Below are 13,245 nucleotides of genomic sequence, written 5' to 3'. Positions count from 1 at the left end.
TCACAGTGTAATTACATTATTTTTATTTTACCTATTACGGTTATGAGAATATTAAATGTGTTTCGTATATATTAGTTATCATATCTGCTTTGAGACACTTATTCAATAATTTTTTTTTTTGGTGGATTTTTAGTACTTATTTCAGGGTTATGTTTCTTCACTTGTCATAAACGTTCCGTTTGCCACCTTAGCCCTGTATCTAAAAGTCTGAAGAAGGCTGAGTGGCTTGTTTGCTACCCCTTTCCCCCTCTATTACATAACACTCGGGCAAATACTCTGTTTACTCGGCCCATCGAAGAATTTTACTTTTTTTTTTTTATTACCATTTTTATATCTCTAATAGGCATAATAATAAGAGAACACTGAGCAGCCTATAGAAAAGCATTAAAGTGGCCCTCTGGTACCAGGACTAAATTCTGTCCCAGAACAGGAGGGGCAGGGTGGTATATTATCTGCACTTGTTCTTCTCTCCCTCCGAACCACTGATTTCAGGCCCTATTTTTGACTGTCCAAGATGGCTGCAGCAATATTCTATCTATCTAATGCACACTGTGCACTACTCTCTGATTGATCAGTCCTGATCACATGAACAGTTCTGGCCAATCAGATCTCAGGTATAGCACATTAGTAGTCTAACAATACCAATACACTGTGGGGATTAGGTAGTCTGAATATGAATAGGATAGGCCATCAATATCTGATTGGTGGGGGTCAATCAGATGATTTAAAGGGCCACGGCAGTCATCCAAACACTGCGGTTGCTTCTATGTTTCCATATAAGAACTATTCTGTCTGCACTCGAAATGACTTTTTGTCGCAGCCATTCTGAGTACTTCAAGTTTGCCCATCGAAGTAAATAGGACGAGCGCAAACAGTCAGCTTATTTGGTAGGCGGAGTACCCTATCCTATTAGGGCATATGAACATCAAAGAGCAGGATCCACCACTCAAGACTTCCCTATTTTGACCCAGAACAGAAAGCCACTTACTAAGAGAGGCTCCTATTCTGGCAGACCATCTGCTGTCCTGGTATTATAGGGCAACCATTCATGTACATTTCCACTGTGGTTGCCGCAATCAATTGTTAGTATTCTGGAATGGGTTGTCCATCTTGGTACAACCCCTTCAATTTTACATAGAACTGCCCTATTCTGCAGCATTATAGAAAGAATGATATAACATGGAGATGTTTTCTACCTTTTAAGGTAAATTTAGTCAAAATGGTCTTCTGGTATGCCATAGATACATGTGAGGAGATCACATTGGTGGATCTACAAATATATAGATCATACAATATCCGTATTGGGCTGCTTGGGCTGTGGCCATGAACAAAAAATCAGCTAGAGTAATATAGTTATTAGAAGACAAAGAGGAGAGGGAGGAAGGGGATGCAGCTGCAGTTTCTCTCTTTCCCTCTCTCTCTCTCTCTCTCTTTCTGTCTCCTTCCCCTCTCCCCCTTATGCTCTCTGTCTGTGAGACTGCAAACTATGGGATTATATGGAATACAGAAGTGAGAAACAACTGATTGGTTACACACATATTTGGTATTCTGCAAAAAAAAAGTGCCTGCTCACTCTTAACACATGCAGTGAGATAGAAGGGAGCAGAGATTGTTTTTTTTTTATTACTTATATTTTATTTGAGTTTTTTTAATTTTACAACAAAATGGTAGACATTTTACTGAGAAATGGTACAATCATGCAGGTATACAATAAGCATTGTCTACAAAGAAGTAGGAAAGACTGAGGGGATATGTTCCAAAGAGCCTTCAACATGGCTCTTTCTCGTAATATTCCAGCTCAGTCTTAACTTTGAAGTATTCATTAAGAGAAACAGTATATGAAATGATCGGACTGGCCAGGGCCCAACTTGGTTTTATAGAGGGGGTTGGAGGGGTACGAGGGGTAGACGAGGAAGGGGAGGTGGTGGTGGTGGGGGGTGTCCGAGACAGCTTGGGGGTTTCCCGCAGGGTGGAGGTCGCCAGAGACAGCTTCGGTCTGTGTGATTGCTACAGTATAGCTTTCACTTGATTGAAAAGATTTCCCTTCTTTTTTTTTTTCCCTTTCCTCCCGAGATTAGATTTTTTTTGCAACAAGAAGTACTCTTAAAAAGTTTCCCACATGGTTTGGCCAAATGTGCATATGTAGGTAAAGAAGAAATCCACCGCCAGACTCCTTATCTCCTGAGAAGAAAAGAAGTGGGCAGTTGAAATCCACATGCTGGATCCTTATCTGCTGTTAGGGAGAGTAGAGAGGCCATCATATTAATTAGATGATGAGTGGGACCAACCACAGTCAGTGGGTTTGGCCTCTTGACATGTGTATGGCTACTGTAAGCCGTTTTGCCAATCATCTCTTCCCCTCCCTACAGTGGACTGGAGTTTGTACTCTGCTTGTGACATACATGCTGCTGCACAGAGCACAGCCTATAGCCTCTCCTGTGCCTTAGACCTGCATCAGTGGCTCTACATTCTGCTCACAATTTGGAATGATTTATATAACTGTGGCTTCTCGTAAGATATGATCTGGCCATAGCGTTCTGTGTGATACCTAGGCAAGGCACTATGAGGCAAGTAATAGCCAGAGCTCCTAGCTCCAGACTGACAGTCACATGCTGAAGTATTCTCATCTAAAAAGGAAGTTAGAGTCAGTGTTGGGGAAAACAGAACAACACTTTTAATATGGCCAAAGTTAGGGGGTGATAGGAATGATTTTGTGTGTTTGTTGGAGTTCCCCTTTAAGATATAATTTGACTAAATCTGGCCTCAAACAGTATATAGAATCAATGTTGTGCCATCTGGTTGAGAGGTTTTCAAAGATTTGACTTACAAAGACAATAAAGAAGTGTTATATTATCCTGTGTTTTGTCTAACATTGGTTTTCTCCTTTGTCAATTTAAGATTTCAGCTCAGAAGCTCCAGCGGCCGCCATGGATGACTTTGAACGTCGTAGAGAGCTGAGGAGACAGAAACGGGAAGAAATGCGCCAGGAAACTGAAAGGTAACGTCAGAATAAATTTGTGAGAGCGGCGCTCATAATGTTTGAATTGGAGGTTACCCATATCTGGCAGTCATACTTGGCCCGCTCATTTCTACACCATGAAATAACCAGCCATGTTGTATTTCCAAAAATGGTCATAAATAATGATTTGCTGCGTCTTCTGTATGTTGGTCCAAATACGGCATGTCAAGAATGTAGACCGAGAGAGGATGCTATTTATAATTGTATATTGATGACATCATTGTTCCCAGAGGACCCGTTTTATTTCTTGGATATATTGTTGACAGGAAACATTTCTGGAAACTTAGCCAAGTATTGGCAAACATCTCCTAAGGAAGGAAAGTCAAAGCTTTAAATGTTGGGTTATATGAATTATGAATTGTATTGTGCATATAAACTGAGAAGCATTACCTAAAGGTTAAATACGATATGCTATGTGTCTGCTTAATATTTTATAGCCTAAGATACTGGTCTCCAGAGACATAGCATGAAATTGCTGGGACCCAATGTAAAATCTGTAATAGGGCCCTTCAGCTTTGATTCATTTATAGTACTGGTCTCCTTATATAATGAAGAGAGAATTTATGGACCCCTTAAAGCTTGAGGGTCCTGGTGTGATCGCATTCTAAGCCCCCATTATAGTTATGCCAATGGTGGTCTCTTCATATGCATTTAAATATTTAATTTAGGAAGGTGGGGTTTCAATATTACATGGTGTTCAACTTGAGCCGTTGGGGTGACCTGTGGGACAGTCAGTAAAGTAAGTTGGAGCTCCTAGACCTCAACCATCTAATATCTGCCTTTAGGGCTATGCTTATGCGTTGGATTTGACGTTGAGTTTAACGAAAAGCTGACTATGAGCCCCACAATGGGGCTAATCCTCGTGAGGACTTGTGTGGACCAGAATTTGGAGGGTCATTCTCAGATATCTAGTGTGAAGAAGACTAGTCTCACTAGATTATGTTATCTTTCAGATAATTAATGTCCTAGCAGGCAGAGTTGTGATAGACTGCCCTCAAAGTGCAAGGCCAGAACTTTTCATACCATGTATGCTCTTGAGTCTTCTATTATTTTGTGAAATTGGGTTTGGGAAAGGCTTGACGGTTCTTGTACTGCTGTACAGACTTTACTAATATTTGCCTATCCTTAGGATATGTCATCAATAGTTGATCGGCAGGCATCCACTGCTTAGGATACCTGCCGATCAGCTGTTTTCCAGGTTTACTGTCACTGTGTATAGAATTAGAGCACATTATCTTGGTATTGCAAGTATTGAATTCAATGGGACCTGCAGTACTAACCCGAGCTGCTTCAGTGTGGACAGAGTTGCCTGTTTCTAGTTGGGTCTACATTAACAAGGGACCCGATAAACAGCTGATTAGTGGGGATCCCGAACGATGGACAACACCGATCAACTATTGCTGGTTGGCATGCCTGGTAAGACTGGTATGTACAACCGGAGGTGACAAGTTCCGTAGCTGTGCATGGGAACAAATTGGTGAACAGGTAAATTGGATACTTATGGTCTAATGCAGGAGGTTATAATGGACTGCAACAAAGAATTATGACAATGGCAACCATCTGTCAGCTGGACTGCCCACACCGGAGCAGCCCCTCAACCGTAGCACCTGCCCCGAAAAGGCCAACCCCACTGTTAGGAAGTAGCAGAGACCTGGTCAGACATGAACTGACAAAACCCACTAGTGAATTCCAAACCACACTTGGCTTGAACCCAAGTATTTAAGAACTTAGGTTTAAGCCACAGAACAATAATCAGAACTTCTGAGTACAGGTCCACTGAACACTATAAATATGGAGCACAGAACACACTGGGACAGAGTGCTGGCAAGTACACAGGGAGTATAATTGACAACCTTCCAACGAAGAGCCCGGTTTAGAAACCCTTACATAGAACTTGATAAGCTGACTGGGCTAAAAGACTACCCAGCCGATCTATCAGTGCTGGAACCAGAGGTGTCCAAGGCAGAGCTGGACTCTGGTGTCCAAGGCAGAGTCACACTGTGAGTGCGCCATCTGGCACATCATGTGGTCCGGGGCTGACGTAGTGATGTCACCATGGACCGGCTCCAGAAGCCCAGAAGTCATGGCAGATTCAGCGTCATGACAGTGACCTATCCTGAGGATGAGTCATCAGTAGTAAAGTCCAGAAAAACCCCGTAAAACAGCAATGACATGACACTGCCTTATTAGAAGTGTTGTACAGGATTACAAAAACATGACTGCTCTCTTCCAAAAACATCACTACATCTGTCTATAGGTTGTGTGGTATTGTATCTAAGTCCCGTTTATTTTAATAGAGCAGACATGCAATACCAGGCACAACCCATGGTCAAGTGTGATGCTGTTTCTAGAAGCAGCCATATTTTTCCAGCCCTAGACAACCCCTTTAAAGGTTTATGTCTCATTTGGTCAATCCTTTTTAGTTTAAAGGGTCTCTACCTATTAGCTGATCAGAAGGTGTCCTTCTGCTGAGAGTCATAGCAGTCAACTGTAATCTATGGTGGAACCTGGCAAAAAGTGTTCAATTCACAAGCAGCACCTCCACAGGGGAAATGAAGCATTACACAAATCTCATTAAAATTAATGTACTGTCCATGTAATGTATGAATGTCACAGGTCCTCGAGGGTAAGAGGTGCTCTTTGAGGGTTCTGAATAGAAGAATTCTCTCATCAGGGATTTCAAAATGTGTTTTCTAAACCAGACAATCCTCTTTCATGAGTTTTGTAAGTAAAAATAGTCTTTTTTTGTGCCGTTCCCCGATCCTTTCTTTTAAGTCATACTGAAAACAGCTGTATGTCAAGGAACATTATAAAGTACTAATGCCATTCTTACATAAAGCCACATTAGTGTTTTGGTCATGAAGCAAGGATTTGCCTGAAGATTTAGAAAAACAATGAAGCTTTTTTTTTACTGATCCCTTAAAATACGTTGTATAACTTTTTAATGGAAGTTTTCCTTTACACTACGAGTTATCTGTACTGTATGATGTATCAGTCTGCAACACGTCGTTTAAGTATGGACCATTGACAGCTAGTACTCATTAGCCTTCATGTTATATCCATTAGGCACTTAGGGGTGCATAAAACACTTTATACTTGCCAAGTTGAGGGTGGTATGGACCCCAATAACACCGAAAATGGCCCTGTTGTTAGACTTGGTGTAGTAGACATATTGAAGCGACCCTCCGGTGTTGGGGTAAAATAGTGTTCAGGGACTGGAGAAGTTTGCAGTATGTTACCTGCAGTTTCGATTTGCTGTTGGCCCTACAATCTATTGATGCCAAGTCCTACATTTCACCTGTAACCTGGTGTTTTGCCTATAGCTTTCTTATTGGCCATGAGGGTATGGCAACATAAACACTCACCGTAGCCTTCCGACATGTTATGCCCCAGCATTTACTGAAGAAGAGGTCTGTCTTCGAAACGTGTTGAAACGTGTTTTCTGCTGCTTATACTCCTCATTTAATAGAAAAAAATTTCAGATTGTACCATCATCACCATTTTTTGGAGTTGTTGCTCCTTGAGCCGTTTTCCTTTTTCTTTCACTTTCACGGTGTAAGTCCTGTTTTTGGCCATCCAAGATTGTTGATGCCATCTTCAGACTACCTAATCCCCACAGTGGCTTGGTAATATTAGACTACCAATGCACTATATCTACCCTCTGATTGGCCCGAGCTGCTCATGTGCTAGCCAATCAGAGAGCAGTACAGAGTGTGCATTACATTGTTATAAAATTGCTGTGGCCAAAAATGTGACCCAGAACTGGTAGATCGGAGGGACGGCAGAGTAATGTACCCCCTCCTCCACATCCCGGAACACAATTTTGTCCCAAAACCAGAGGGTTGCTTTCAAGTAGGCATTCCTATCTTAATTCACAGTCTATACTATAAACACCCAATAGATGTGGCTCCCACCTCTGGGACCCTCACCTGTTACAAAAACAGGGGTTCAATTCCCCGTTGAACAAATAGGTCTAAATTAAAGGGGGGGGGGGGGGGGAAATGAATCTGCCATTTTACATTTAACTGATAGTTAGGAGAGAACAATCTTTATCTTCCATTACATTTTTTATTGCATTGCATCACTGGGATTGTGGTTTAGTGAAGCTGTGATTTCATGAGGTCACCCCACATGACCTCACCCAAGCTATTCTGGTGAGTCACTAGCCAGCTCTGGGCTACAGGCCAATGGAGTATCCTGCTATAGTCAGGGGTGCAAATCCCACCCTGAGTTCTGACTTTTTTTTCTTCATCTATTGTGCATAAAATGTCATTGGCATTGGAGATCATTATGTCAAAAAACGGAGAAAGGAAATGAAATAATCATAATCGGCTGTGGAACCAGGGTTGGCAACTAACTAAGATTTTGTTTTATACTGCAAATTCAATAATGTTGTGTTAACATTTGTTTTTGACATTTGTCTTGTTAGGGAAACTGTGACATCCTTTTTATATTAAAGAAGTGATTCCACTTTTAAGATCTACAATAGCTGTTCAGTTAATTGATATTCTAATGGAGCGTGAAGCAGATAGCTCCATACATTGCACAGTAGCCCTGCGTGGTGCAGCAAGCCAAGTCCCATTGAAATGAATGGGATTCAGCCTGCAGTACCATGTCAGGCCACCGGGCAATGTATGGAGCTATCTGCTTCACGCAACAAAACAGCTCAGATTAGCTGTTGATGATCTATCCTAGGGGCAAATCATCAATCTTAGAAGTGAGACAACTCCTTTAAATGTAGTTAGAGTTAGGAAACCCAGTGTTAGATAAGTTAGTATCATATGAAGGCTATTGCAGTTGTCCATACAGAAGGGTCACCTCCAGTGATCAGCTATAATCTAGGGATCAACCTGACAGCAAGTGTTTAATAATTTATCTACAGTGCCATCACAGGAGAAACAGGGCATTGCAAATCAATGAACTGTTCATGTGATGTCCTCCAACACAAGAGCCGCTCTTTGTAGCTTCTTCTCCTGACCTAATGAGAAGCCCCTCCTCTATTTACTCTGAATACTAGTAGGGTATATATTCATAATAAAAGCACATATATGTTTTTTTATCATGGTCCTGAAACTTTGGACCATGATGCTTTGTGCTGAGCATGGCATTCAACTTATAGTCTTCAATAAAGGCTAGACCCTCACAAATATGCGAAGCCCTTGGGCAACCATGCAATATTTGTAACTGGGCCCCGCCTATGGCATATGAATTTATAATACTGGTATCTTTTCATGCGGCCAAGGGACATTTGAGCCCTCTTAGGCACCAGGGACTGGTGCAAAAGCTAGTTCTGCACTCCCTATAGCAGAAACTATTGAATACTGGATATCCTCTACAGGGCTATAGAAGAACTGCAGCCATGTTATTTTTCAAAAACATTTTACAACGTGGAATCATCAACCTGGCCCACGTTGTCGACAACGTAGCTTATAATATTTTGTTTCCTGAACGCTTTTCTACTTGACCCCCATTCTGTGTATAAATGAAACCACTTAAATGCATAATATACTAGAATTTGCTCAGGAAGGTATTACATTTCTACAAAAAAAAATACTACTGAAATCGTTCAGCGGGAGAATGTATTCTAGACGTTTGGTCTTGATAGAAACATGATGTAGCAAAGATCATTTGTCTGAGAAACTAAAGTGCTCCCTCATGCTTCTTCTCCTAGACGGCCACCTTGGAGATATTTCAGTCCCCGTCACGTATAGCAGAATGACCTTCGAGCTTGATCTGTAATCCACAAATCCCACTTAAAAAGGTTCTTGGCATTTCTTATTTGTTGATTTTTCTGCCGAGCGATCCAAACTCTTATGCAGCTGCAGACAGAGGGAGCTTTTGTAACTTCACTTCCATCTTTGGGGACGTATTAAATACTGTAGCTGCTCGTCAAACTACATACAACCTACGTATTGTTAAGAAACGGGGAGAAAATCGACAGGAATGTAACTTTTTCAGCAAACGTTACAATAAAATTTTTGAAAAAAAGAATTCTGAAATTTAAGCTTAACTAAGATTTTCTGTAGGACACGTCGAGAATGTGGCTAGTACTGTATGTTCATCATGTAGATCCAATTTCTGTGTAGTGCCAAAATAGTCCACAGAGCTGTTCAGAGAATGCACTGTTCAACATCAGTCCTGGTGATCAATAGTCAACTCGCCCGGTTTTGCATGGATTCTTCCTATTTTTAACCTGTTGCTGGGGAGGGAGTCCAAAAATATGGCACCGGTACAACAAAAAAATCCCAAATCAGACATTATCTATGGGATTCATCCAATAAATAGTGGCCCATATACTTACTCTCCTCGCCCCTGGCTCATGTTCAGCTCTGGGCACTAGTGCACTCGGTCTTTATGCCATCCAACATCATGATGTATTGTGTAGAAGTATTTTTTTCATCCGATCTGGGGTCTGAATATATTTAGAGGGTCTGGTGTGGGGTCTGAATTAAGTTATGGGTCTGATATAAATATATGGTGTCTGGGGTCCTAATATACTTAGTGGGTCTGTTTTGGGGTCTGATATTAATATTAGGGGTTTGAATATATTCAGGGGGTCTAGACTCTGTAATTATTTTTGGGGTCTGATTTGGGTTTTGATCTGAATATATTTAACCCCACCCCCGCTTTATATATAAGCCACACCCTCTGAAAAAGCCACACACATTTTGCTGCGCTCCGCTGCCTAAGTACCACTCTATGAAAGGTTCTTCCAGGTTGATATCTCTGTCACACGGGTTTGCAATATAATTTCTGCATCTCAAGCACCCACACATATTCCAAAGCCAATTACAGAAGCTAATTAACCTTCAGTATGGCAGGAATTTCAAGTAAATCCACAAAAAGCAGTAATTTAAAACTACGGGGCACCTCTGAAAAAAATCTGCTAAATTATCCCCACCATGTTCCATAGACGGTCAAATACTGGAATCTTATGTGGTAGGGATGACTTTGGGTACTCACAGGCACCATAGCTATATCTCTGAGAAAGGAGAAGAACTTACACTACTGTCTGGAGTCTCATGTGCGCTGGAGTAAGATGTGCTTAATTTATTAACAGGTGCATGCTGAAAGCCAGTCAAATCTGTGCCGCCTATGGGCTGGCATAGATTTGCGCTATAATTTACACCCGTTTCAGGTAGAAATATAGTAAATTTGCATGGGGCTATACTCTTTCTGATAAGCCCTACTCACTTTTTGTAAAATTGGCAAGTGTAGCCTAAAAATGGAAAAAGAAGGAAATATTGGCACAAAACAGGCGAACACCAAAATGTGCTACTTTTTTCCATCAAAATTCTGCTGCAGGTCAGTGATAAATGCAGCCCTATATCCTTCTCTGATAGATAAGTAGTTAGATAGAGAGCTACAAGACCGAGGCGAGGGGTAGGTGAGTGTAGGCAACCACCTAGAGCCAGAGGCGTAACTTGAAGCTCCTGGGCCCCGATGCAAAACTTGTAACAGGGCCCCCAGCTATAATGCTTTACTCATAGTACTGGGTTACCTATATGGAGAAGAGAGGCCTTATGGGCCCCTTAAGGCTCCTGGGCCCGGGTGCAACCACATCCCCTGCATCCTCTATAGTTACGCCCCTGCCTAGAGCACCATCTCCCCTCAGGTAAGGGAGCAGGAGCAATTTTATTGGTAAAATTATTATTTTTTTGTAATACTTAACTTTCTGTACCTTAAGCAATTCCAGGGTGTCCCTGGGAGCCGTGAGTATGCTGTGTATTTCTTACCAATCTACCCACATCAGGATGTATTATGCGTTGGTGTCAGAATATGTTGCAGTGCCTGCAGGACAGGAGGGTCCAGATCTGGGGGCTAGTGCAAAACCTGCAACACCACCCTCCATATGACATGTGCCATTGATCAGGGGGTTGTATCCGATGACCATGGAGGTCCCTTCCAACGCTACCATTTTATGATTCTATGTGTCATTTATAATACTGATGTCTTCTTTTGTTACAAAGGGGCTTTTGGGCCCATCAGGCTGCAGAGACCAGGTACGACTGCTACTTCTGCACCCACTATAGCTATGTATGCCCCAGGCAAAAGATGTTTGTCAGGAAAGTCTGCATTCTTTGGGAGAAACTGCCAGAACAGTCTGGGCCGAATGGAGAAGAAAAGCAAAAATCTAAAATGTGCATCCAGCCAACTCTACCCAACTCTATCTAAGTTTTATTTTCTCTTTTTATAAATACCGCTCTTTGGTATCTACATATCAGGCTACTTTCACACGCGATGGAAAAATTCTGCTGTATTTTCACACTAAACATCCACAATGAAATCCGCACATGATTTTGTTGCTGATTTGATGTGAATTTATCCGCGGGGTTTTACTCATTACATTGAGGGCAAAAAAACATAGGTGAATGCGCTAATACGCGCATGAACCAGGTTTTTATTTTTTTTTAGGCCTAGTGCGTGCGAATTTGAAAAAAAAAATGGGAAGATAGGTGCTCGCACATAGTAAGTTCTGCAACATGACCCGACTCTGCAGTGGAATTTTTGCAGTTTTAGTGAATAGGTTTTGTTAAACCCCGTTCACTGACATTTTACTGTACGGAAAAATTCCGCAGCTAGTACGTGATGTCTGAAACCGGCCTTAAATTGTGTTCTTTAGCTTAGCCTGCATGGTGGTGGTCCTCTCTTACAGGCTCACCACTCACCACTTCATTATCGTCTTTGGCGTTTTCAAAAATTGCAGGCACTAATAGCTGTAAGATTTTGTACTTCATGCCAGGTCTCCAGTACCTTGTGACATTCCTATAAAATGTGCCTGAACTTTCCAAAAGCCTCCAATCTCCGGGAGCTATCAGTGTGGAATTTTTTAAAATTTATTTTGTCTCTTACGATTTTTGGCATATTATTTTTCCTCCTTTGAACAACTTTTGCTCCCGTAAAATAAATATATCAGCGCGCTGTCTTTAGACATATTATAACCTGGCTGGAGACCAACATCACAGTGAATTCCCAGACAAAAACCTTCTGTAGACATGGCTTCCCCTTTTATAACTGACTGGTGATAACAGAGAAAAGCAAATGCTGATTCTCTTCACACTTATCTCCCATGTTTAGTTGGTTTATTACAAGTTTATTATGTAACCACATGGACTGCGGGATTATCTCCTCAAATGTGTCATCCAATATAATTCTAGGAATGGAAGTCATATGACCAAAGCTGCATGATACGAAAAATGCCTAGTAAGTAGAGAGCGTTAAGTAGTTCCCTTCTATCAGTCTGTTTTATGGAAAGTTGGGTGTCATCCATTATGGTGGCCATAGGTGCTGGCACTAAAGTTTTCTAAACTTTGAATCTCTAATTTAGCTACTTAGGTGTGGATACATCCTGTGTTTTCATACTGCTAGTTTGCTGGTTAGGGCTTTGGGAAAGCTAGTTGATATCCCATGTAAGAGCTTTGCAGGTGATAATTTATAGATTGTTACACAGTTTAAGCGAAAAAGGATGTAGCATTAGGTGTGATTTTTGTGCAGACCTCAAACTATTATGCTCGCTATTAGTGTTTATACCCAAGCTGCAAACTCAATTCATCTCAAAGGGGCAAAGTAGGAAGAGACTTGAAGTTCTGCAGCCCTTTACTTCCTCCCTGCTGTGAGAAGGAGAGAGAGATGGGAATGTAGCTAAGATAACATAACTATCTGACCCAAACACGCATGCAGAAACTGAACGACGAACTAGAAGCGTTCCGTCGGGGCATGTATTTACTGTGAAATATAATTGTTCAGATTCACGTTGGATGCAGGAATCTGAATGATTTATTGGCCAATGTAAAAGGGCCTTTATAAATGCACTGTGCTTACAGCAGCATTTAAGCAAATGTGAGAAGGGTCAGGGCAGTTAGATAAGTGTAATTTGAACTAACAAGCTTGTAGAAAGAGTGACTGCAACCGAGCTGCAGCTCTAGGGTATCCGTAACAAGGGAGACAATGATAACTGCTTCCTGTTAGTGATTTTGGAAGAAGAGGAGCTATGAAGCACAAATGACTGAAATTAAAGGGACTATGTCACCAATTTTTATATTAATTAACACCAGATAGAGAAACATATTCAATTTTTCTAATCTGTTTTTATTTTCTGATTGTAGAATTTTTTAATTCTGTTTTCTGTACATGACCATGATGGGGGTGCGGGGGTGGGGGGCAGACATCTTTCCTGAGCTACATCTAACAGCATTTAGAAGATATGTTTTACAGTAGTCATAGAA

At 41.4% G+C, this 13,245-nt stretch overlaps 1 protein-coding gene across 5 annotated transcripts in view; it reads left to right on the top strand.

Moving 5' to 3' along the window:
* The window catches only part of CALD1 (caldesmon 1), a 166,086-nt gene that overhangs the window by 78,105 nt on the left and 74,736 nt on the right, over positions 1-13,245 (top strand). For all 5 annotated transcript variants that reach the window (XM_066590517.1, XM_066590514.1, XM_066590512.1 and 2 more), the window contains one exon: positions 2,899-2,998. In XM_066590517.1, the coding sequence (XP_066446614.1) occupies positions 2,928-2,998 (71 nt within the window). In that variant the 5' untranslated portion in view covers positions 2,899-2,927. The remainder of the gene's footprint in view (positions 1-2,898; positions 2,999-13,245) is intronic.

This window comes from Eleutherodactylus coqui, chromosome 2 (genome assembly GCF_035609145.1).
Source record: "Eleutherodactylus coqui strain aEleCoq1 chromosome 2, aEleCoq1.hap1, whole genome shotgun sequence".
Classification (NCBI taxonomy): Eukaryota; Metazoa; Chordata; class Amphibia; order Anura; family Eleutherodactylidae; genus Eleutherodactylus; species Eleutherodactylus coqui.
This window is presented reverse-complemented; position numbering and strand designations above follow the sequence as displayed.